The 27,269-nt window shown below is 42.9% G+C and overlaps 1 protein-coding gene and 1 pseudogene across 1 annotated transcript in view; one reads left to right on the top strand and one right to left on the bottom strand.

Moving 5' to 3' along the window:
• The first annotated feature begins 5,419 nt into the window (after positions 1 to 5,419).
• On the top strand, positions 5,420 to 7,408 carry LOC144767463 (endogenous retrovirus group 3 member 1 Env polyprotein-like; annotated as a pseudogene).
• An 8,125-nt stretch (positions 7,409 to 15,533) lies between these two features.
• The window catches only part of LOC144767913 (NXPE family member 1-like), a 427,122-nt gene continuing 415,386 nt past the window's right edge, over positions 15,534 to 27,269 (bottom strand). Inside the window, exon 6 of the mRNA XM_078651252.1 lies at positions 15,534 to 16,529. Within this exon, the coding sequence (XP_078507378.1) occupies positions 15,991 to 16,529 (539 nt within the window). The 3' untranslated portion in view covers positions 15,534 to 15,990. The remainder of the gene's footprint in view (positions 16,530 to 27,269) is intronic.

The raw sequence follows: 27,269 nt of genomic DNA, 5'->3' as shown, positions 1-27,269 counted from the left end.
TCAGCATGGCTAAAATCCCCACCTCTGCGCCAGAAGCTCCGCCTCCAGACTGCAAGCTCCGCCTCCGGGCCAGAAGCTCCACCTCCGGGCCGCAAGCTCCGCCCCTAAGCCGGAAGCTCCGCCTCCGGGCCAGAATTTACGGCCCGAGTTCGGACTTAGAGTTAGTAGTCTTAAATCTATTCTGTGAATACCGAAAGTAGTAAGTTTATTCTGTTAATCCCGAAAGTAGTAAGTTCACTCTGTGAATCCCGAAAGTAGTAAGTGCATTCTGTGAATACCAAATAATAGTAAGTTTAGGATTTAGTCTTAAGTTCATTCTGTGAATCGGGCCCTACGCTTCTTATTGTTTTACAATTTCTATGGGGGGAGGATGGAGGATATTGTTGCACATGTATATTGTTGTTGCATTTTTTCCATCTTTTCTGGATCTGTATTGTTCATTCTTCTGAGATGTCTTTCTTTATGTTGCATTCCGGAGTTATGAATTTTACTGCTTACCTGTGTGTAGTTTTATTCCTTTATTTGCTATTGTTGTTTTGTTTGTAAAGGAAAGGGATACTGTTATATCCTGAGTATTGCACGTATGTGTAATCAGCCTAGGTCCTCCTAGCTGCTCAGCCAGAGTGAGAGATGGTATTAGAATGTTGGTGTGACCGTGATGCGTGGAATGCCTGGGTGCCTGAGTGGATGTGTGGATGACAGTTGGAGATGGGCTGAGCAGCTAGGCAGGCTGCTCCTGGTGGGGCTGGTGCATGGCTGGTACAGGACTTGTACCCATTTAGAGCTGGCTGGACTAAGATTGTTAATATACTGACATGGAGACAATAAAGAAGACTTGAAACTACCAGCATGGCTACCAGAGTCTCTATGTAGCATACAACAGATACGCTTGACTACAAGCTAGGAGAAGTTTACAGTTGGGCTGAGATATATGCCAGAAGAAGACAACAAAAACCAAATTCAGGGAGACCTTCCGATGAAACTTCATCATCTGATGATTCACAATATAGAAAACAACATTCACGACGCAAATCAACAACTTCCACGATACCATCTCAAGAGAAACCAACCACATCTGGTGGGAGTGATAACACTGGGATTGCTTTTTTAGAGAGAGGCCAAAAACCAACAGACGAACCAGGAGGGGCAAAAGGTCCAACAACAGAGGATGCAATAGCCAAAAACACCAGGAGTCAAAAACCCTAGTGATCAACTTATCAAAAAAAGTACTCTCACATGCGGAAATGAACGTATTACAAAAAGGAACTTCCTTTGTGTCTACCTTTCATTCCAATTTACTAGACACACAAATCTGCATATACAAATTCATGAGGGCATTACGGTTACGACACTTCTTCTCAAATGTTATCCCAATCACTGAAGAACCACCCAAAGACACGCTGATGGGTCTTAGGAGTAAAAGCAAATACATTCCTCCAGTAAGCCATAAGGTGCTTGACGTCTTTGAAAAAATCATCCACAAAGAAGTTGAAAAAGTTTACAAACAACCAAAACCTAAAATCAGTAACTTATCTAAAACTGAGCAAAATATTCTCAAGAATTTAGCTAACAACTCTGAAATTACTATCCGCCAAGCGGATAAGGGAGGAGCTCTTGTGATCATGGACGTTGAATTTTATAAAGAGCGAGTTAACTAACATGTGAATGACAGTAACACCTATTACAAAGTGGATCAAAATCCCACCAAACAATTCATGGAAATATTGGCAAATCTTATTGACAAAACTGTGGAACTGGGAGTTATTGGACAAAAAGAGAAACAATATCTCATCAAAATCAACCCATCCACACCTTACATATAGATGCTACCCAAGGTGCATAAACACCCGACGCACCCACCTTGCAGGCTCATTGTTTCAACAATAAATTCCATCCATGAACCTATTGGACATTATATCGACAAACATTTACAACCATTAGTACAATCAATGACAACTTATATAAAGGATACCACGCACTTTCTTACCATTTTGGAGAACCATAAATCACAATTGACTAATGACATGCTTTTATGCACAATTGATGTACAAGCCTTATATACATCAATCCCCCACAATTTGGGACTGGATGCTACTGCCTCATTGTTAATGACATCAGACATGGAGGAAGGACTGAAAGTATTCATTATGGAACTATTGAACTTTACACTATATCACAGTTATTTTACATGGCAAGACCAATATTTTATTCAAAGCTCTGGAACATCTATGGGCAATTGTGCCGCACCGGCATATGCAAATTTGTTTATGTACCGGTTTGAGCTGGACAATATTTTGAATAAAAAGTGCTGGATAGAGAACCTTGTACTTTACAGGAGATATATCGACGACATATTCATCCTTTGGAAAGGCACACAACCTGAATTGTTGCAAGCAATAGAAGGTCTAAATCATGTAAATGATCGAATCGAATTCACACACAACATTCAAAATAGAAAAATATTTTTTTGGGATGTACAAATTACAAAGAATGATGGAAAATTGAATACTAGGGTTTTCACAAAAGCCACAGACCGCAACAATTTGTTGCACTTCCACAGTTTTCAACAACCTTCCCTCAAGAGACACTTGCCGTATTCTCAACTATTAAGAATAAAACGGATTTCTTCCACTGACGAATCTTTAAACCTGAGTATTAAAACATGTATCGACAAATTCAGCGAGCGAGGGTACCCCCGAGACATTCTAGAGGAAGCAACACTAAAAATGAATAAATTAGACCGTCGGGTCCTTTTGCAATCAAAACCAAAACCACCTACCAAACACAGAATGGTGTTTGTTTCGAAATATTCAACGGAAAGTTCCAAAATCAAACGAATAATATTGAGAAACTGGTCTTTACTATCAATGGAGGATGACTTTAATAAAATTTTTCAACATTTGCCGAGATTTGCATATCAAAGATCACGAAACATAAAAGAAGTTCTGAACAGAAAAATACCGGAAAGACAAGATTCATTCAAAGGGACAATTCCCTGTCTAAACTGCGGAATTTGCAATGCCATGATTAAGGGAAAGGAGATGAAACATCCCAGTAAAGGCACCACCATCCCTTTACGTGTAAATGCAACATGCGACAGTCGGAATGTCATATATCTCATCAAATGCCCTTGTGGCCTGGCATATGTCGGGAAAACTGAGCGAAAAATTAAGACGCGTATAATTGAACACAAGAGCAGCATTAATACTAAAAATCGCAAATCACCTTTGGCAAGCCATTTTAACACCAATAATCACACTCCCAGCCAGCTACGTTTTCTGATTTTGGAAACAGTTCCAGTGTTACCAGGTCGAGACAATTCACAACATCTCTTGCGGAGAGAAGTGTTTTGGATTTCTTATTTGAATACCTGTCAACCAAAAGGTCTCAATGATCGTATGGACTTAAATTGCTTCATTTAAGAATAATGATATACTACTATAATGTACAGTTTATTTGATATTTTTTTGTATTTTGTGATTGTGCTTCCTTAAAATTCTGAGAGTTTTCACACATTTTCTGACCTTTCGACTTTTTGACTATCATCTTGGAGAGTAGAGTATTGCATTTATACTCTTCCTCTACAATTCGTCTGACTTCTGACCGACCCGTGTTGTTAATTTCTAATATTACTAATATACTACTGCATATACATGTGGCTCCTTAATTTGGTTACACTTTACACTTTTTGAGTTCCGCCATCTTTGATGGTGCACTATTCACTACGAAATAGTCCGTTGTTGATGTTTATGACTTACAAGCCTTCGCTTGTTGACAGGAACTACCGGGTTATATACGGCAGTTTTGCGGGTTCTGCTTACCCGCACCGTCATTCGGAACTTTCAGGATACCGATGGCATCTTTACTTTGAAGTCCGTTACCTTTACGGTAAGCTTTTCCAATATAAACGAGGGCGAACAGAAGCAACATGCTATGTGTGTGCGATACCGGTTTACATACCACAAACCAACCTTCTGTTCTACATTGTGTTTTAGGAAACCGACTTGACCAACTTTTAAAAAAAGTACTCTGCAAGCGTTAAGCTGGTTACTGACATCGGTACGTAAGTTTTTTAACCGGCAATTTAAGATTTCTTACGCTCGAACCACTGTAGCTCTGAATTGCGGTTACGCATGTATTACAGCTCATTTACATATCCTTTTACCGGCTTTCATTGAAACTCTGTTAGACGACGTGACAATTCAGGTATTAAAATTAATGTACCGTTTGTTTTTACACAACTAACGCACAGAAACGTATTAAGGTTGACCGTGTCACAAGACTGGTTTACTCACTAATATGCCCTTCACGTATACTTCTAAGTTAAAAAACATTTTTGACTCATGGGTCCACTGAGATTGTGCTTGAAATGTACACATCATATCAGGAAGGGATATAAGGTACTCTAAGAGAGAGACTCGATTTAAAATGATTAAAAGTAATGTGTTTTGTATACTCGTGTTCAAATGATTGTATTACAGTTGTGTTTTTCCTCAACAGAAAATAATGCCCCTGAAGAAGGGCACACTGCCCGAAATGCATTGGGCGTTTGATTTTGATTTGTAAAGATGATTATAACATTGAAGAATTTATGATTTACTCACAAATGAAACTCTTTGAATAAAACTTTTATTGAAAGGAATTAAACGCAGTCCTAAGGAACATTTTTTCTGAGGTGCTCAATGAGGACGCCGTTCCCTGCAGGAATAGAGTATACCTGGAAGTTTCATTGTGTCAGACACCCCCAGGCTGCAGGCCTGGTAGAAAGATATAATCAGACCTTGAAGACCAAATTAGCAAAGGTGGTGGTCGAAAAAGGGGTGGACTGGGTCACAGCACTGCCAGTGGCACTGTTCTACATAAGGATGATCCCACACTCAAGAACAGGACTAGCACCCTATGAGATAGTATTCGGCAGGCCCCCCAATGTGTGGGGAACGCCTAGACCCAAATCCATCACTGATGTTAACAGTCTTGTGCTGACAGATTACCTAGCTTCTTTGATGTCTGCACCCCGTTCTTGTCGTTCACAGGTGGCTGCAGCCTTCCCAGACAAAACCAACCCTGAAAAACACACCATCCGACCCCGGGATTGGGTCTTGGTCCGCAACTTCGGCAGGACAAATCCCCTCCAGCCCAGGTGGAAAGAGCCGAAGTTGGTACTCCTAACTACACGAACTGCGGTGAAGGTCGAAGGCAGAAAAGGCTGGTTGCATGCCAGTCATTGTAAAAAGTACTTAGGAGAAATAGACTCCGTTGCCAGCGATATTGCCGAACCTAGTGACACTGTGACTGAACAGTCCTCATTGCCCTTGGAACAGACCCCACAACAGGAATATAAATCAAAGTTGAGGTCCGCCACCCGGACTCTGGCTGATTAAGTCCACGGACACAGGTCCAGTGGTGAAGTGGTCAGAGCATGGGGACAGACTCAGACACCCTGACTATGTGGGAGAAAGAGAAAGTGAGGCGCCGAAACAAGAATGCTAAGAAGTTGCATAGCGGCTCTATCATATGTTTGATAATACTGTTTCTCTTGATAACAATCATGACGTGTCTCGGTTGGGTCCTCCACATTGTTTTCCCGCCTGCACCACATACCTCCCATGCACCTAACGGCACCCAGGAACACCCACATCACGATCTACCCCCTCATGAGCAAGCCCATAGACTAGTCTTGCGGAACAATACCTTTACACAGATGCTACACTATACTCATCAGGCCAGCAATAGCACAGATTGCTGGATATGTGGTCACCTCCCACCTCATCAAAAAAAGGGAGGGATGCCTCTCTTCCCGTTCCCGTTTTCTTATAATGGGACTTGTGAGGCTTGGTTCGCCCTAATAACAGCCGACAACACTAACCCCACCTCCTGCCCTGATGGAAATAATTCATGCAAGAATGGGTGGCCTTGGGTTGACTTAAATAAGGTCCTTAACGCTATCTGCTACCCGAATGAGGATGGAGATCCTCAGGCGACAGGTACGGTCCTAGAAAGCGAAGAATACAAGCAGGGGAACGTGACCATGTCTTACCGGATATTAAATACCAAACCTAAAAGGAATGCTGGGCCCCCTTCCAGCTCGGTCTCAACAGTAAAAGGGCACCTGTGCATCCGGAAAAATGGCTCTGTCCCATTAGGACACAGTGACTGCCATACCACTGTGCGTTTTGAAGACAAGGGAAAATCATCATTTCTAGCATCTCACCATACTTATTTCATCTGCGGGCAAACGGCCTATGTGCGGCTGCCCTTGAACTGGGGGGGAACGTGCTATATAGCATTTCTGCTACCTCCTGTCTTTGTGGCCCCATCCACTTACCACGAGACGTCCTAGTGCCCCATGTTAGACATAAAAGAATGATCGACACCTCCGGGGTTGATCAAACGGAAACTACATGGGAACAATATACAGACTTCAACAAGGGATTATTTTTCTTTATCGGACCTGTGCAGAACAGCAAGCTCATACGCAAGTTAACAAAGACCTTGGAGGCTGTTGTAAATCAGACGGCGTCTGCCCTGGGGAACTTGACTCAGGAACAGTCTGCCATAAGATTGGTTGATCTCCAAAACCGCCTTGTCCTTGACGTCATCCTGGCTGACAGAGGCGGAGCCTTTAGAATTATCGGCTCTAGCTGCTGTGTTTTCATTCCTGATAACTCTCCGTCTGTATATACGGCTATAACAAAGTTACACAAGATAGCCACCAGCCTACATCAAGAACCTGGCACTTGGACGTGGTCTGACTGGTTTTGGACAATAATATCATCCTGGGGATGGAAACTGCTGTCAGCAGCAGGCATAATATTCCTGGTAATAACTGGATGCTGCCTTTGCATCCAATGTGGCCCTGCCCTGTGCGGACTATGCTCTGCAAGCTGCATTCCTAAACCACATATCCAGCAGAAAGAAAACGAAACAATTATGCTACAAGAATGCATAGACAATCTCATGCAAATTGAGATATAAATACAGGTACACTCTGGGGCAAGGAGGGAATGAGGAAATACAATTAACAATTGTGCCCCATCGTTTCCCTCTTCTGCCTGGTAGCCATTTGATTCAGACAGCACCCATTTTGCGTGTGTCATCTATTTTGTCTCCAGACCTACGAGCAAGACACCCTGCACCTGGCCCCTCCGTTCAATGACCACACATTCCTGTGGTTCGGCCAATTCCGAGAACCAACGAGATAGTTCCTGTTTTAAGAGATAATTCCTGTTCTTGACTCTAAGCCAGAGATAACCCCCCCCCCCGGCTGAGTAAGGGCCTTCAACTGAAAAGAGCACATTTCGACACATCGCATGCACTCTGTCAAGGCACAAGACACGCCCATACCTTGACACATCTGGTTGGAAATTACTGCTTGTCACTTCCTTTTTTTCTTCCTTTTGCCTACTGACTGAACCTGTATAAATATTCTGCTGTGTGAATAAAGCATCAGACCACTCCTGAACCCGCTTTGTGAAGGAGCTCTCCCTTAACTCGAGCTATTGAATAAAGCCCTTAACTCTGCACCACAGACTTCTCTTTCTTTGCTTACTGATAGCATTCTAGAAACTCTGATATATGAGGTAATAGTATATTTACCACATAATCCCTGAGCACTATTTATCGGCATCCTGTCAGCATTGGCCCGGTTAAGGATGACTTGTGTTCGCTCCTACACCCAAAAGAACTCCCCCCTATTTGTACGTTATAATCGGAACACTCTAAGCCCTTTAGGTTTAGCACTTCTGGTGTGGTGATGGTTCTATCTTTATTCTCACTTTCCATACCAACAACAGTGATTGACGGCTCTCTTTTCTCTTCTCCTATGAGCCTCCAGGGTGACACCACCGAACCAAAGGAACCAGGTCCAGCCTCCTCCAATCCCTATCCAAGTGTCGAGAGGACGGACCAAGAAGAAGAGAGCGACGGAACACCAGTTATACCATCCACCACCTCAATCACTGATAATAAAAGTGCACATTTGGACCATATATTCAGCCTCCGCGTTTGTTTATCCGACCTGCTCTCCCACAAAGGGTTTGTGAGGCCAAGATCGAAAACTTCACCAGTGGCCTAATTCCTGGTTCTCATAACAGCATATTGGAGAAAATGACTGGGGAAGTGTGCATTATCAGTCAAACTGGTCTGGAAGCATTGGAGAAAACTGTGAAGGAGCTAACATAAACTTCACACAAAAAAGTGAGGCATTGCAGCAGTAGCACAAACTTCAATAACCCTCACAGAAGAGGGGCTAGCACAGAAGTGAACTACACAAACACCTCACATTTTCATGTGTTCATCTCTACTTTTAATATCCTTTGGTCAGAAAGCTCCCTTGCATTGCACCTTTTACACCAGTACAAGATCCCCTAAACTCTTCCCCTTGAGTCCTCCGTCTTTCACAATTTAATACCCAGTTAACACTATTGGCAGAGGAGCACAGCCATAGCTGACAGGAGGCACAAAGAGGCCTCATAGGCCAGTTCACAGCATTCTGAATTCCAACAAGCAGTGGCGAGCGCTGTAAGGGGCTTGAGAGCAGTGTAAAGCTGGCACTGGTGGGCAGAGATGAGCTGGCTCTCATGGGCAGCGTGCGGCGGTGGCATTGGTGGATAGTGTGAGGTGGCAGAAACAGTGGACACTTTAAAAGTTAGCACAGGTGAGCTCTCTCTTCCACACTCTATCTTGCTGTCTGTTACCATATATTTTTTCTGCCACACTCTCAACATCTCTTTGTAATAACCTCCCAAAAAAAATCCAACACCCAGCAATTTCTCAAATGATAATGATAAATAATTCAATCATATTGCTTTATTAACCTTCCTGCTTCCTCAAGTTTGCTTAAAAATGCATAATTTGTCCACTCTTTTTGAAAAATGTTGGGCCCGATTCACAGAATGAACTTAAGACTAAATCCTAAACTTACTACTATTTGGTATTCACAGAATGCACTTACTACTTTCGGGATTCACAGAGTCAACGTACTACTTTTGGTATTCACAGAATAGATTTAAGACTACTAACTTTACGTCCGCGCTCGGGCGGGAAATTCCGGCCCGGAGGCGGAGCTTCCAGCTTGGGGGCGGAGCTTGCAGCCCGGAGGCCGAGCTTCCGGCCCAGAGGTGGGCATTTCAGCCATGGTTAAATCCCCACCTCCGAGCCGGAAGCTCCGCCTCCAAGCTGCAAGCCCCGCCTCCGGGCCGGAGCTCTGCCTCCGGACCGCAAGCCTCGCCCCCAAGCCGGAAGCTCCGCCTCCGGGCTGGAATTTCCGGCCCCAGTGCAGACGTAAAGTTAGTAGTCTTAAATCTATTTCGTGAATACCGAAAGTAGTAAGTTCACTCTGTGAATCCCTTCTTAGTTTACCTTTGTCAATCTGGTCCAATTATTTTTCTTTTTTCATTTTACAGTTTATAGGCAGAAAATCATTCAGGACTCGGTATAATATAATGAATGGTATTTTGACTTCTTTTTCAGTCCAACACTAAACAATCACCACATATAGTGATAATGCTTCATAAACCATGTCTGCCACCAAATGATAAACATACCTTGGGAGTGCTTCGCTATTTCATTGCTGACATGTTTGGTTGGGCTGATAAGACTTTTTTAATTGGCCGAGCTGATGCACACTGTCGCAACAGATGTGTCAGTAGTTCTCAGAGCACCTCTACTGTTCGGGAGCACAATGCTCTAAGGATAGTGATGTGCGACTGCTAAACCACTGTTGCTTGTTTCTGCCCAAAACAATCCTGCATGCAAAGCAGACACCCTTCTACCATGGTGAAAGGGGGAATAAGTTGGCGCTACAGTGCCAAAGGTGTGATGTATTCCTATAGGTTCTGTATAGATCCCCCTATTCCTGACCCTGTTCTGGTTAACAAGTTAACTAGCAGCCATCCCATGATGCAGAAACCGTTATCTGATTAAGCCACACCATGGCACAGGAACGCGTTATCTGATTAGGTCATAACGCTTGCCATCTAATTAGACAAGCAATATTCCTCCAGCCCCTGATAAGGCATACGGAGTTCTCAAAACAAATCAAACCTATGACAACCTGGGAAAAACCCTGCGGCCATTGTTTTGATTTCACCGAGAACTTCAGCAAAAGAATGTGCTAACGACCAGTTCGTATGACATCCTTATTGACGTATCTATGTCCATCCTTACGTCAATCTCGGCACCTTACAGGTATAAATATTACCGATATTGCCTTAAGCAAACACACGCGGTGGTGACGAGATCGGAGCAGCGAGACTTGCCGAAGCCCAGCAGAGAGCGAAGCCCACTGGCGCTGCCCCGCCTTCCTGACGCGCTGAGAACGAGACGCTGCCTTTCTCCTGCCGAGAAATCCAGCTCCGGCGCTTCCGAGCAGCCCTTGCAGGCAGCCTGGAATATCGAGACCAAAGATGAGAGATACCATCCCTCAATCATCCTAGATTCAAGGTACGGAACTGAATAACCCCTTGCAGAGAATTCTTGAATCAGTCACTTGGCAAAACAAACTTAACTTAAACTGCTACTTTCTATCCCCGCCCACGTATTAGGCTTAGGTCAGGTACACTGGGGTAGGCGTAGTTAGAAGCACCAGTTGAGTACGATTAGTCAAATGTTTATATGTATGTATCTATTTTATCCATTTTAAACCACCATATGGCTTAGAAACCATATAAATGTTTTTACAGTATTATTTTATACTTCTGCTTTTATTGTATGCACTTTACTTAACCATAAGTATTGCAATAATATCGATTCATTTCTCTTGTACGAGAAAAGAGACTGATCAATAAATACCATCTTTTATTGAACACGCCCGTCTCTTCCTTTTCTCTACAAACTGGTGAAACTAAGAATGCACGTACTGACTGAGTAAAATAAGTTGTCTTTTGTTTTCACACGACTCTAGAGATACACTCTTGATTAGGGGAGAGCAAAGTTGTCATGTTCTATGGTTGTCAGAAACTAAATCCCTTCTTGTCTATCCAGGGAGGTTCAACTCCTCCTTGCCTATTCGAGAAAGTTTCTAGTGAACTCTGAGCTAGCTGGCAAACCCAAAACTTTAAGTCTAATATCGACAATAGAAGACCTAGTTAACGTCTGGTCTAGGCCTATACTATTGAAGGTATTATTCCAATGCGCAGAGCCTATTGGGATAATAGGAACTACACTACATGGCGCCCAACGTTTGGAAAGGCGATAAAACTAACGCAAGACATTAGAGTAACTCAGTCGTGCTCTTTCACTCAGACCCTTTTTTCCCATAATACTCCAAAGACGTCTGGAGTGGGTGAAAAGTAATATCCGCCAAACCTCGCAGGAGGAAACTCCTATGTATGGTTCTTGGTTTAGTCAACGTTGAAGGATACACTATTCCAAAATATTGTGCATCTAATCTTTGTTTCCGTAAGAAACCTGATCTGCAAACAAACAGAAAAACCTTCCTGTCGGTAAAATGGTAGACAGTGATGATGAAAGAGAGAGAGTTAGATTAGCAGCTGAACTAATAGAAGCTGATAATACTATGCAAGAAGCAGACCCGGATATAAAACTCATCCCGGTCAACATAAGAAGATCTATAACGTTAAAACTTATGGACAATGGACTGACACCAAGAGGTGGTACAGTCATATTCGTAATTGAGGCACACGAATATCGGCAGACAGAGGTATTCTATTCATGGATAAACTTTCCAGCAGCAAATGCTGTAACGAAGGAGTTCCACTATTATAAAATAGAGGAACCTCCTAATGAGTACACTCCTTTCGAGGAAGTAGAAGTACCACTTAAATTCCAAGAGCACCTGCTCTTGTTTAATGGCGCCCTAAAACATAATAATCACATCACCAGGCTCGGTCCACTAGGTAGACCAGGAGCAACGTGGCCGGTCCTAGCCGGATACACACCACATCCAGACATCGAAAGAATGTCTGCAGCAGATGTTTTAGTACAACTAAAACAATTAATTAAAATATATAGACAACTAGTCCAATATGTAATGCGGACTTCAACAATCCAACCAGCAATTAAAAATCCACAGCTGACCCCTCATCAGGGGAACACAAATAAAATTACACCACAGAACATACAGTCCTCCCTAGGTAAAGTACCAGCTAAACGGGAACAAATACCATTCTGGTTAGCACAAAAAATCACCCAAATAGAGGCGGTGTTTCCAGACACCACCCCTGTGGATAAACACAGGATTCTGACTATCTGTCTTCCAATGGGAATCGCACCACACGTGGAAGACTGTAACACTTGGGGTACAGTCTTTGCTTCCATTTACACAAAAACACATGGAGTTCCATCCATGTCAGTAATACCAGATGTGCTAAAACAAATTCAAGACGAATACGGTCCAGAACCCGCTTTAACTCTTGGTATGAAATTACTAAAAGACTTCAAGCAGGTCTCGGCAATATTACTAGCCAACATAAAAGGAGAAGCAGCGAATGTGTCGATCCGCCAGAGGTTAAAAGAGACAGATATAGCAGACCAACCAGCTGAAATTGCCAGAATTATAGAAAAATCCTATGAAGAACTAGGTAGAGATAGTTTGGGTGGAATACCAGTGAAGCCCCAACTAATTGAAAGTCCTGAAAAAATATTTATTAAAAATAATCTAAACAGTCAAAAGAAGAACTGGGATGGAAACAAACAATCCAATCCAAAAGAAAAAAGATTCCAGTCCAGAGGAAGGTCTCCTCGGCGGAGAGAAAGATATCCGGACCAAGGACCCAAGTCTCCCCAAAGGGAGCCCTCTGTGAAAAAATACAACCTTAGAAATAGGGATAACATAAAGAAACCGGATAGATATCAAGATTTTGATACACGTCCCTCTCAATCTTTTCAGACTTCCTCGCAGAAATCGGAAAGAAGAGGACGATCGGAACCCAGGGAAGGGCACGTCAAGTCCAAAGACAAGGAACCTGCTCATCCAAATAAAAAATTACAGTTTCCCAAGAAGAAGGTAGCCAGCATTAAAGTATTCAACAATGCCGAGAATACTGAGGACACAGCTGAAAAACGGAGAGTGGGCTCAGACAATGCTAGACAGCGCAGCAGAAGTGAGCATAGCACGCAAAGTCCTTATGAATCATCTGGAGACAGTGGACACGAATGAATACATTCAAGTGGAAACTGCAGACACCAGAGTTAGCAAACCTCACAAAATATATGAAATAACTTTACGTATAGAAGGGGATAAGACTAGAAAAATAAGGGGCCTTTTTTGGGATAATCTCTCCAAGGGCTATGACATCCTTCTAGCTGAAAAAGATTGGCCACCAGAGTTTGTCAGGGAGTGCCCTCATGGCGAAGAAATAATTATGCCTGCCTTCTCAAACCATATTCCAATTCATAAAAAATATACACTTGCAAGAAAGTGGGCAGTAGCTCAAGCTCCTGCTTTATATAAAAATCATGTGGGATGGGATGAGGAATCTCCTCCACACAAAATCCAGTTAAAATCACAACCTACTGCACAAAGGCAGTATCCAATCAAGCAAGAAGCTAAAAAACAGGTAAAAGAAATTCTAGATCAACTAGAATACCAGGGGGTGATTGAAACTTGCACCTCACAAATGAACAACCCTTTGTTTCCTGTCTCCAAACCAGACAATTCATATCGTCTAGTTTTGGATTACAGACACCTTAACTCATGTTGCAAAACTTTTGCAGTACAAAACTCGCATAGTGCTGCACTAATGAATAACATAGTGCGCAAAAAATATAAAACAACATTAGACATCTCTAATGGATTCTTTTGTCAAAATATAGCACCAGAGAGCAGATACTTATCAGCGTTCTCAATAAATGGCGCTCAAAAAGAATTCTGTCGGCTACCCCAGGGGTACAAGAACAGCCCAGGATTATTCTCAGCGAGGGTAACAGAGTTACTACAAACCTATGATGACGAAGCACTATCTTATGTCGACGACATATACCTAACAGATGATGACTTGGATACTCACTTGAAGAGAGTGAACACCATAATACTTGGGTTCGCAGCAGAGGGTTACAAATTCAACTTTAAAAAATCTAGAATTGCCCATCTAACAGTCCTGTTCTTAGGATATGAACTATCAAGTGAAGGCAAAAGCCTGGCTGACAATTTCCTAGAGAAATGTGCCATACTCCAAGCACCTAGAACACTAAAAAACCTACAGTCAATTCTAGGTTTCCTAAATTTCGGAAGAACATACATTGCAAATTACGCAGAAAGGGTCAAACCCCTTTATGATCTAATAAAACCAGATTTTTAAAAAACCAATTGGACTCAAATACACACAGAAATTCTGAGATCATTACAAACAGATCTGTTAATTAAAACAAAATTAGAAACACGTGATAACACACGCAACCTTGTGATTCGAGTCATCCCAGGAAGATGCGGATTCACATACCTGACCTCTAATGAGGTTCTGTATAGATCCCCCTATTCCTGACCCTGTTCTGGTTAACAAGTTAACTAGCAGCCATCCCATGATGCAGAAACCGTTATCTGATTAAGCCACACCACGGCACAGGAACGCGTTATCTGATTAGGTCATAACACTTGCCATCTAATTAGACAAGCAATATTCCTCCAGCCCCTGATAAGGCATACGGAGTTCTCAAAACAAATCAAACCTATGACAACCTGGGAAAAACCCTGCGGCCATTGTTTTGATTTCACCGAGAACTTCAGCAAAAGAATGTGCTAACGACCAGTTCGTATGACATCCTTATTGACGTATCTATGTCCATCCTTACGTCAATCTCGGCACCTTACAGGTATAAATATTACCGATATTGCCTTAAGCAAACACACGCGGTGGTGACGAGATCGGAGCAGCGAGACTTGCCGAAGCCCAGCAGAGAGCGAAGCCCACTGGCGCTGCCCAGCCTTCCTGATGCGCTGAGAACGAGACGCTGCCTTTCTCCTGCCGAGAAATCCAGCTCCGGCGCTTCTGAGCAGCCCTTGCAGGCAGCCTGGAATATCGAGACCAAAGATGAGAGATACCATCCCTCAATCATCCTAGATTCAAGGTACGGAACTGAATAACCCCTTGCAGAGAATTCTTGAATCAGTCACTTGGCAAAACAAACTTAACTTAAACTGCTACTTTCTATCCCCGCCCACGTATTAGGCTTAGGTCAGGTACACTGGGGTAGGCGTAGTTAGAAGCACCAGTTGAGTACGATTAGTCAAATGTTTATATGTATGTATCTATTTTATCCATTTTAAACCACCATATGGCTTAGAAACCATATAAATGTTTTTACAGTATTATTTTATACGTCTGCTTTTATTGTATGCACTTTACTTAACCATAAGTATTGCAATAATATCGATTCATTTCTCTTGTACAAGAAAAGAGACTGATCAATAAATACCATCTTTTATTGAACACGCCCGTCTCTTCCTTTTCTCTACAAACTGGTGAAACTAAGAATGCACGTACTGACTGAGTAAAATAAGTTGTCTTTTGTTTTCACACGACTCTAGAGATACACTCTTGATTAGGGGAGAGCAAAGTTGTCATGTTCTATGGTTGTCAGAAACTAAATCCCTTCTTGTCTATCCAGGGAGGTTCAACTCCTCCTTGCCTATTCGAGAAAGTTTCTAGTGAACTCTGAGCTAGCTGGCAAACCCAAAACTTTAAGTCTAATATCGACAATAGAAGACCTAGTTAACGTCTGGTCTAGGCCTATACTATTGAAGGTATTATTCCAATGCGCAGAGCCTATTGGGATAATAGGAACTACACTACAAAGGCTGCCAGCGCAGGGGAAAGGCAGGAATGCACAGTTTTGCCTTCAATACTGCGAATTCCTGCCATTTAACAGTCATGCAGTGCAGCACGGTGACTTCCTGCGCTCGGTGACTTTATCATACTCAGGCCCCTAAATTTTTAGTTTTAGCACCATCGGGACAGGATTGCGGACCAGGACCCTATGTTGGAAAGAAATGAGACCTTGATTCGGCACGGCTAGGACAGGTGATAACGTTCAGCACATGTATGTTAACAACATTTTGAGCTGGTTCTGGATCACATGCTCGGGTGGGTGGCGATTCCGAGTAGCCAAAGCCACGGTCATGTCCCAGGCATCAACTAACCCAACATTGAGGCCCTCGAACACGTGCTTCATGACGAGGTACTGGACGTAGCCGTGGAAGTCGCTGTTGGTCTCTGGGTCGGGGTGCAGCTCCATGGTGTTCTCCGTCTTCACTATGACTTTCGTTTCGGGGCTTCGCCGAAGTAAGCGCTCCACGGCTGAGCGGACTCTGACCACTCGCCTGATGAAGACCTCCAGCGGGAGCGGCCGGAAGTGGTGAGCCAGGGTTATGACGATTGCGGTGTAGGAGTTTCCGATCAGCTCGTTGATCTGATCAACGAGACACGCATCATTTGGGATGGGGAAAAAAGTCATGGTGACAAATGGATGTCCGTGCTTCTTCCAGAGGATTCTGAGGTTTCTCTCCGTGTCCACAGCCAGGTAGTTCCTGTGCCATTCACCGCCATTATGGAGGTCGAAAAACCTTAGACCTGAAATGGGGAACAGAACATTCAAGCATTAAACAAAGGATGGATGAACGACTCTCAATGGCTGTTCTGAATTAACATAACATAACGTGTAATTGTAAAGCGCGAGTATCTTTGCGCTGAATATTAGATGTTTAGTGCATTAGGTCGCTGGCGTGTATATGGGATGACATTTCAATATTAACTAAATCAATGCAAGTGCGACCTTCGTTGCCAAGGCCTAGGGTAAGTTGAAGATCCATAGACAATGTGTTTTATTTTTAAAGTATTTCAGCCCCCCCCTCGCCCCAAGGTGGGATAGCAATGTTATACAGTAACATACAAATGTAAGGTATTTGCCTTCCGGACTGCAATACCAGCATCAACTACGGCATGAAAATGAGATCAAATCGAATCCAGAAAAGACAAAACAACTATTGGCAAAGCCAGCAGTGCTCGATTATTGGCCTTTATAACGGTTCAAGCGCATGCGGTTCTGCACTGGCAAACAAAGCCCTAGTGTGATGATATATACATGTGCATGCGTTACGATGCATGTGCTCATACATGTGCATGCATTACAATGCATGTACTCAAATCAAATCAAAAATAACTTTATTCAGATTTTTTTTAATCAATCCATAAAAGTACATAGAATAAAACATCATATGATAAGAAGATATTTTTTTTCTGTCCCTGATACCATACATTACAGCTTAAAAACTCATTCCATAGGTTATTAAAACTAGGCCTGGTCGGTAAATTCCGTTCCGCTCGCGGAATTTGCGGAATTAGGGTAATTTCACGTTCCATGGAGAAAGCGGAAATAGCAAAAATTCCGCGATCCGCAGCTTCACGGAATTTTTTTCTTTTTTCACGCTTTCAAAGTGCGTGTTCGCAAGATATTTCTTCCCGAGCACGCAAACAGTGTTCGTGAACAGGAAAAAAGAATTGCGAACAGGTGGAACTAGCTATTTCGCGTGTTTGCAGAACTTTTCCGTGATCGCAGAGATTTTTTTACCATTTTGCGGAATTTTCGTAGTCGCGCTACGCAAAGCTCCGCTCAATGGTTGATAAACTGATTATTCATGCTCTTGCTGCTTACAGTAGATAAACCAGTTATCAATGCACCTGCTGTACAAAGACGATAAACCGGTTATCGATGCTCCTGCTACATACAGTAGATAAACCGGATATCGATGCACCTACTGCACACAGTCGATAAAGCAATCAGTTTTATCCCCAATGAGGCCATGACCCTGGGACTCAGGCAGGGCGCTGGAAGTGGTAGTGCGGGGTGCTGCAGCACCCCCACAATAACCATGCAGCTGTTCAGAAGCTGAATGAGTCATTAAGGTGCACTTAAATGTTATTTTTATCTTGTCACATTTGCTGTATTTCAAAGCCAGAGGTCAAAGGCCAGGCTGTGTCTTCTGACAAATTGCTGCATCTTTTCACATGTAGATGAGTGTTTACTTTTCTTTCTCTGACTGTGAAGTTGGAGCATTTTTTAAAGTTAATTATGTGACCGTCTTGCAGGGTGCAGAGAGTGTGAAAAGAAAGGCGGTTCTAAGTCATTTTTTGTAACATAACAAAATGTAAATACCCGTAAATGAACAGTACAAAAATTTCAAAAGTTATCAGCAGTTAGGAAAACATAAACAAAGCACATTTGTTTGTAATTCTGTGGTGCGGTGGAAACTAAGATTACAGGTAAACCAAAACAAACCCAGTCATTTCAGTTGGTGAAGCGCAATGTGCTCTGAGACCCGATCTCCTCACATTACCTTTGTGCGCTGTAAAGCTTTGTCGGTAAAACATGCAGAAGGTAGTAACTGCGGAGGCTAAAACCCCAGCTGGGGCACAAGGGGATACATCCAGAGAGGGACCTACTATAGATTGAAAGGAAGCATTGCAATGCTACTCAAAATAAAACCTGCTCCTCAATTCATCGGACACTACATTCACTCGTTTGAGATTATAGGTGAAAGTTCAGTATCGACTGCATCAGCGATTGCCTACAATCACAGTATATCACTGCTTAAAATAGGTAGGTACTGCCATGTACTGAACACCTGCACTGCTTTATTTTGTGATGTAGAGTACCGGCACTTCTCAGCAGAGGTGTAATGCTTTTATTTGGAGAGTACCTGCCCTTCTCAGCAGAGGAGCAATGCTTTTAATTGGAGAGTACCGGCCCTTCTCAGCAGAGGTGCAATGCTTTTAATAGGAGAGTACCGGCACTTCTCAGCAGAGGTGCAATGCTTTTAATTGGAGAGTACCGGCCCTTCTCAGCAGGGGTGCAATGCTTTTACTTGGAGAGTACTGGCACTTCTCAGCAGAGGTGCATGCTTTTAATAGGAGAGTACCGGCACTTCTCAGCAGAGGTGCAATGCTTTTAATTGGAGAGTACCGGCCCTTCTCAGCAGGGGTGCAATGCTTTTACTTGGAGAGTACTGGCACTTCTCAGCAGAGGTGCATGCTTTTAATTGGAGAGTACCGGCACTTCTCAGCAGAGGTGCAATGCTTTTAATTGGAGAGTACCGGCCCTTCTCAGCAGGGGTGCAATGCTTTTAATTAGAGAGTACCGGCCCTTCTCGGCAGAGGTGCAATGCTTTTAATTGGAAAGTACCGGCACTTCTCAGCAGAGGTGCAATGCTTTTAATAGGAGAGTACCGGCACTTCTCAGCAGAGGTGCAATGCTTTTAATTGGAGAGTACCGGCCCTTCTCAGCAGGGGTGCAATGCTTTTACTTGGAGAGTACTGGCACTTCTCAGCAGAGGTGCATGCTTTTAATTGGAGAGTACCGGCACTTCTCAGCAGAGGTGCAATGCTTTTAATTGGAGAGTACCGGCCCTTCTCAGCAGGGGTGCAATGCTTTTAATTAGAGAGTACCGGCCCTTCTCGGCAGAGGTGCAATGCTTTTAATTGGAAAGTACCGGCACTTCTCAGCAGAGGTGCAATGCTTTTAATTGGAGAGTACCGGCACTTCTCAGCAGAGGTGCAATGCTTTTAATTGGAGAGTACCGGCCCTTCTCAGCAGAGGTGCAATGCTTTTAATTGGAGAGTACCGGCACTTCTCAGCAGAGGTGCATGCTTTTAATTGGAGAGTACCGGCACTTCTCAGCAGAGGTGCAATGCTTTTAATTGGAGAGTACCGGCACTTCTCAGCAGAGGTGCAATGCTTTCAATTGGAGAGTACCGGCCCTTCTCAGCAGAGGTGCGATGCTTTTAATTGGAGAGTACCGGCCCTTCTCAGCAGAGGTGCAATGCTTTTAATTGGAGAGTACCGGCCCTTCTCAGCAGAGGTGCAATGCTTTTAATTGGAGAGTACCGGCCCTTCTTAGCAGAGGTGCATGCTTTTATTTGGAGAGTACCGGCACTTCCCAGCAGAGGTGCATGCTTTTAATTGGAGAGTACCGGCCCTTCTCAACAGAGGTGCATGCTTTTAATTGGAGAGTACCGGCCCTTCTCGGCAGTGGTGCATGCTTTTAATTGGAGAGTACCGGCCCTTCTTAGCAGAGGTGCAATGCTTTTATTTGGAGAGTACCAGCACTTCTCAGCAGAGGTGCAATGCTTTTATTTGGAGAGTACCGGCACTTCCCAGCAGAGGTGCATGCTTTTAATTGGAGAGTACCGGCCCTTCTCAACAGAGGTGCATGCTTTTAATTGGAGAGTACCGGCCCTTCTCGGCAGTGGTGCATGCTTTTAATTGGAGAGTACCGGCCCTTCTCAGCAGAGGTGCAATGCTTTTAATTGGAGAGTACCGGCCCTTCTCGGCAGTGGTGCATGCTTTTAATTGGAGAGTACCGGCCCTTCTCAGCAGAGGTGCAATGCTTTTAATTGGAGAGTACCGGCCCTTCTTAGCAGAGGTGCAATGCTTTTATTTGGAGAGTACCAGCACTTCTCAGCAGAGTTGCAATGCTTTTATTTGGAGAGTACCGGCACTTCCCAGCAGAGGTGCATGCGTTTAATTGGAGAGTACCGGCCCTTCTCAACAGAGGTGCATGCTTTTAATTGGAGAGTACCGGCCCTTCTCGGCAGTGGTGCATGCTTTTAATTGGAGAGTACCGGCCCTTCTCAGCAGAGGTGCAATGCTTTTAATTGGAGAGTACCGGCCCTTCTCGGCAGTGGTGCATGCTTTTAATTGGAGAGTACCGGCCCTTCTCAGCAGAGGTGCAATGCTTTTAATTGGAGAGTACCGGCCCTTCTCGGCAGTGGTGCATGCTTTTAATTGGAGAGTACCGGCCCTTCTCAGCAGAGGTGCAATGCTTTTAATTGGAGAGTACCGGCCCTTCTCGGCAGTGGTGCATGCTTTTAATTGGAGAGTACCGGCCCTTCTCAGCAGAGGTGCATGCTTTTAATTGGAGAGTACCAGCCCTTCTCAGCAGAGGTGCAATGCTTTTAATTGGAGAGTACCGGGCCTTCTCAGCAGAGGTGCATGCTTTCAATTGGAGAGTACCGGCCCTTCTCAGCAGAGGTGCAATGCTTTTAATTGGAGAGTACCAGCCCTTCTCAGCAGAGGTGCAATGCTTTTAATTGGAGAGTACCGGCCCTTCTCAGCAGAGGTGCAATGCTTTTAATTGGAGAGTACCGGCCCTTCTCAGCAGAGGTGCAATGCTTTTAATTGGAGAGTACCGGCCCTTCTTAGCAGAGGTGCAATGCTTTTATTTGGAGAGTACCGGCACTTCCCAGCAGAGGTGCAATGCTTTTAATTGGAGAGTACCGGCCCTTCTCAACAGAGGTGCATGCTTTTAATTGGAGAGTACCGGCCCTTCTCAGCAGAGGTGCAATGCTTTTAATTGGAGAGTACCGGCACTTCTTAGCAGAGGTGCAATGCTTTTATTTGGAGAGTACCGGCACTTCCCAGCAGAGGTGCAATGCTTTTAATTGGAGAGTACCAGCACTTCTCAGCAGAGGTGCAATGCTTTTATTTGGAGAGTACCGGCACTTCTCAGGAGAGGTGCAATGCTTTTAATTGGAGAGTACCGGCCCTTCTCAGCAGAGGTGCAATGCTTTTAATTGGAGAGTACCGGCCCTTCTTAGCAGAGGTGCAATGCTTTTATTTGGAGAGTACCGGCACTTCTCAGCAGAGGTGCAATGCTTTTAATTGGAGAGTACCGGCACTTCTCAGCAGAGGTGCATGCTTTTAATTGGAGAGTACCGGCCCTTCTCAGCAGAGGTGCAATGCTTTTATTTGGAGAGTACCGGCACTTCTCAGCAGAGGTGCAATGCTTTTAATTGGAGAGTACCGGCCCTTCTCAACAGAGGTGCATGCTTTTAATTGGAGAGTACCGACCCTTCTCAGCAGAGGTGCATGCTTTTAATTGGAGAGTACCGGCACTTCTTAGCAGAGGTGCAATGCTTTTATTTGGAGAGTACCGGCACTTCAAAGCAGAGGTGCAATGCTTTTAATTGGAGAGTACCAGCACTTCTCAGCAGAGGTGCAATGCTTTTATTTGGAGAGTACCGGCACTTCTCAGCAGAGGTGCAATGCTTTTATTTGGAGAGTACCGGCCCTTCTCAGCAGAGGTGCAATGCTTTTAATTGGAGAGTACCGGCCCTTCTTAGCAGAGGTGCAATGCTTTTATTTGGAGAGTACCGGCACTTCTCAGCAGAGGTGCAATGCTTTTAATTGGAGAGTACCGGCACTTCTCAGCAGAGGTGCAATGCTTTTAATTGGAGAGTACCGGCCCTTCTCAGGAGAGGTGCAATGCTTTTAATTGGAGAGTACCGGCCCTTCTCAGCAGAGGTGCAATGCTTTTATTTGGAGAGTACCGGCACTTCTCAGCAGAGGTGCAATGCTTTAAATTGGAGAGTACCGGCACTTCTCAGCAGAGGTGCATGCTTTTATTTGGAGAGTACTGGCCCTTCTCAGCAGAGGAGCAATGCTTTTAATTGGAGAGTACCGGCACTTCTCAGCAGAGGTGCATGCTTTTATTTGGAGAGTACCTGCCCTTCTCAGCAGAGGAGCAATGCTTTTAATTGGAGAGTACCGGACCTTTCTCAGCAGAGGTGCAATGCTTTTAATTGGAGAGTACCGGCACTTCTCAGCAGAGGTGCAATGCTTTTAATTGGAGAGTACCGGCACTTCTCAGCAGAGGTGCATGCTTTTATTTGGAGAGTACTGGCCCTTCTCAGCAGAGGAGCAATGCTTTTAATTGGAGAGTACCGGCCCTTCTCAGCAGAGGTGCAATGCTTTTAATTGGAGAGTACCGGCACTTCTCAGCAGAGGTGCATGCTTTTATTTGGAGAGTACCGGCACTTCTCAGCAGAGGTGCAATGCTTTTAATTGGAGAGTACCGGCCCTTCTCAGCAGAGGTGCAATGCTTTTAATTGGAGAGTACCGGCCCTTCTCAGCAGAGGTGTAATGCTTTTAATTGGAGAGTACCGGCCCTTCTCAGCAGAGGTGCAATGCTTTTAATTGGAGAGTACCGGCCCTTCTCAGCAGAGGTGCAATGCTTTTAATTGGAGAGTACCGGCCCTTCTCAGCAGAGGTGCAATGCTTTTAATAGGAGAGTACCAGCACGGTGCACAGACATAATATCGACTCCAAAATATCGTTTGGACAGAATATCGAGTTTTAAATATCGTTTGGACAAAATATCGACAGGAAAGAATATCGACAGCCAAAATATCGTTTTTAAGGTAAGTGAAGTAATATCGACTGTAAATAATATAGAAAGTGAAAATATCCAAGTATATAATCTAGATAGTAAAAAATATCGTTTTTTAAATAATATTTAATTATTTATAGTGTTTTTATGTTATAATATGTGTGAAAAGTGTCATTTTATGTTATAATTATTTTTAATTAATGATTTTTTTAAAATTTTTGTGTAATTTTATTCTGTAGCGGGTTGTGGGTTTATAGGGGAATAGGGTGGGAAGTAATTTAATTATAATTATTAAATATGTAAATTTATTAATTGGTAGTAATAATTAATTAATTGGTAATTAAATAATCTATGTTAATTATTTAAAATTTAATTGGTAATTAATTTAATTTAATTGATTAATTGCTAATTATGTAAATTAAAATAATGTATTTCCTGTAGCGGGTTGTGGGTTTATAGGGGAATAGGGTGGGAAGTAATTTAATTATAATTAATTAAATATGTAAATGTAATAATTGGTAGTAATATTTAATTAATTGTAAATTTAAAAAAAATTGTTAATTAATTAAAATGTAATTGGTAATGAATTTTATTTAATTAATTAATTGCTAATTATGTAAATTAAAATAATTTATTTCCTGTAGCGGGTTGTGGGTTTATAGGGGAATAGGGTGGGAAGTAATTTAATTATAATTCATTAAATATGTAAGTGTATTAATTGGTAGTAATATTTATTTAATTGTTAATTAAAAAATATTTGTTAATTAATTAAAATGTAATTGGTAATTAATTTAATTTAATTGATTAATTGCTAATTATGTTAAATTAAAGGGGTATTTTTAGGGTTCAGGGTCAGTTTTTAGTTTTTGGGTAAAGGGGTATTTTTAGGGTTCAGGGTCAGTTTTTAGTTTTTGGGTAAAGGGGTATTTTTAGGGTTCAGGGTCAGTTTTTAGTTTTTGGGTAAAGGGGTATTTTTAGGGTTCAGGGTCAGTTTTTAGTTTTTGGGTAAAGGGGTGTTTTTAGGGTTCAGGGTCAGTTTTGGGTTTTTGGGTAAAGGGGTATTTTTAGGGTTCAGGGTCAGTTTTTAGTTTTTGGGTAAAGGGGTATTTTTAGTGTTCAGGGTCAGTTTTTAGTTTTTGGGTAAAGGGGTATTTTTAGGGTTCAGGGTCAGTTTTGGGTTTTTGGGTAAAGGGGTATTTTTAGGGTTCAGGGTCAGTTTTTAGTTTTTGGGTAAAGGGGCATTTTTAGGGTTCAGGGTCAGTTTTTAGTTTTTGGGTAAAGGGGTATTTTTAGGGTTCAGGGTCAGTTTTTAGTTTTTGGGTAAAGGGGTATTTTTAGGGTTCAGGGTCAGTTTTTAGTTTTTGGGCAAAGGGGTATTTTTATGGTTCAGGGTCAGTTTTGGGTTTTTGGGTAAAGGGTTTTTTTAGGGTTCAGGGTCAGTTTTGGGTTTTTGGGGTACAGGGGTACAGTGTAAAAATAAAGTAAAATTAAATTTACATTAATTTAATTTAATGAAATTAAATTAAATTAAATTATATTAAAATATTTTTAAATAATTTAAATTAAAAAAATTATTATATACTTACCAATACTTACGTTGTAATGGTAGTGCGTTGTAAACGTTGCGTTGTAACGTCATATATCCACTGTTGCACTCTTTGCAGTGGGAATAGTAATTTTAACCCCTACGCTATCCAACGCTTTCCCTACTGTTGCACCCACTGGAGTGGGAATAGTAATTTTTACTCTTTTGTATTTGTACGTTAATAATATTGGCTATTATTTAAATGGGGAGAGGTGTGGCGCCGCGGCCAGGGCGACTGACGCTGGAATCTGGGGATCAGGGTTCGATCCCCGGCTCCGGCGGCAGGTTAGCCCAGCACCATGCGACTCTGGGCAATAGCTTGCTTAATCTTCCCGACGGCCCCCAGCGCCTAGAGACCTTAACGGGTGATTGTGCGCTATACAAATGTGGATTATTTATTTATTTATTTATTATTTAATTAAATTTTGTTACTATATATATATATGTTTTAAGAAATATGATAAAAAAAATATTATTTTTTTACTTTCATTAATTATTTAAATATTTAAAGTTATTTTAAGTATTGTTAATTATATTTTAGTAATTAATTTTTTATATTAATGTAATTAAACATTGTTTTTATTAAAGTCGATATTTTTTACAACTATATTTTTGTAAACGATATTTTGTACTCGATATTTTTGTACTTACCTGTTTGTACATACAAACTCGATATTTTGGCTGTAGATATTTTTTCCTCGATATTTTGGGTAGTCGATATTTTGGCAGTCGATATTATTTCAGTGATCCTACCGGCACTTCTCAGCAGAGGTGCAATGCTTTTAATTGGAGAGTACCGGCACTTCTCAGCAGAGGTGCAATGCTTTTAATAGGAGAGTACCAGCACTTCTCACCAGTGGTGCATGCTTTTAATTGGAGAGTACCAGCACTTCTCAGCAGAGGTGCAATGCATTTAATTGGAGAGTACCGGCCCTTCTCAGCAGAGGTTTAATGCTTTTAATTGGAGAGTACTGGCACTTCTCAGCAGAGGTGCATGCTTTCAATTGGAGAGTACCGGCACTTCTCAGCAGAGGTGCAATGCTTTTAATTGGAAAGTACCGGCCCTTCTCAGCAGAGGTGCATGCTTTTAATTGGAGAGTACCGGCACTTCTCAGCAGAGGTGCAATGCTTTTAATTGGAGAGTACTGGCACTTCTCAGCAGAGGTGCAATGCTTTTAATTGGAGAGTACCGGCACTTCTCACAGAGGTGCATGCTTTTAATTGGAGAGTACCGGCACTTCTCAGCAGAGGTGCAATGCTTTTAATTGGAGAGTACCAGCACTTCTCAGCAGAGGTGCAATGCATTTAATTGGAGAGTACCGGCCCTTCTCAGCAGAGGTTTAATGCTTTTAATTGGAGAGTACTGGCACTTCTCAGCAGAGGTGCATGCTTTCAATTGGAGAGTACCGGCACTTCTCAGCAGAGGTGCAATGCTTTTAATTGGAAAGTACCGGCCCTTCTCAGCAGAGGTGCATGCTTTTAATTGGAGAGTACCGGCACTTCTCAGCAGAGGTGCAATGCTTTTAATTGGAGAGTACTGGCACTTCTCAGCAGAGGTGCAATGCTTTTAATTGGAGAGTACCGGCACTTCTCACAGAGGTGCATGCTTTTAATTGGAGAGTACCGGCACTTCTCAGCAGAGGTGCAATGCTTTTAATTGGAGAGTACCGGCACTTCTCAGCAGAGGTGCAATGCTTTTAATTGGAGAGTACCGGCACTTCTCAGCAGAGGTGCAATGCTTTTAATTGGAGAGTACCGGCACTTCTCAGCAGAGGTGCAATGCTTTTAATAGGAGAGTACCAGCACTTCTCACCAGTGGTGCATGCTTTTAATTGGAGAGTACCGGCCCTTCTCAGCAGAGGTGCATGCTTTCATTTGGAGAGTACCGGCCCTTCTCAGCAGTGGTGCATGCTTTTAATTGGAGAGTACTGGCACTTCTCAGCAGAGGTGCAATGCTTTTAATTGGAGAGTACCGGCACTTCTCAGCAGAGGTGCAATGCTTTTAATTGGAGAGTACCAGCACTTCTCAGCAGAGGTGCAATGCATTTAATTGGAGAGTACCGGCCCTTCTCAGCAGAGGTTTAATGCTTTTAATTGGAGAGTACTGGCACTTCTCAGCAGAGGTGCATGCTTTCAATTGGAGAGTACCGGCACTTCTCAGCAGAGGTGCAATGCTTTTAATTGGAAAGTACCGGCCCTTCTCAGCAGAGGTGCATGCTTTTAATTGGAGAGTACCGGCACTTCTCAGCAGAGGTGCAATGCTTTTAATTGGAGAGTACTGGCACTTCTCAGCAGAGGTGCAATGCTTTTAATTGGAGAGTACCGGCACTTCTCACAGAGGTGCATGCTTTTAATTGGAGAGTACCGGCACTTCTCAGCAGAGGTGCAATGCTTTTAATTGGAGAGTACCAGCACTTCTCAGCAGAGGTGCAATGCATTTAATTGGAGAGTACCGGCCCTTCTCAGCAGAGGTTTAATGCTTTTAATTGGAGAGTACTGGCACTTCTCAGCAGAGGTGCATGCTTTCAATTGGAGAGTACCGGCACTTCTCAGCAGAGGTGC

This window comes from Lissotriton helveticus, chromosome 7, assembly GCF_964261635.1.
Source record: "Lissotriton helveticus chromosome 7, aLisHel1.1, whole genome shotgun sequence".
NCBI lineage: Eukaryota > Metazoa > Chordata > Amphibia > Caudata > Salamandridae > Lissotriton > Lissotriton helveticus.
The sequence above is the reverse complement of the archived record's forward strand: the minus strand, read 5'-3'. Positions and strand labels throughout refer to the sequence as shown.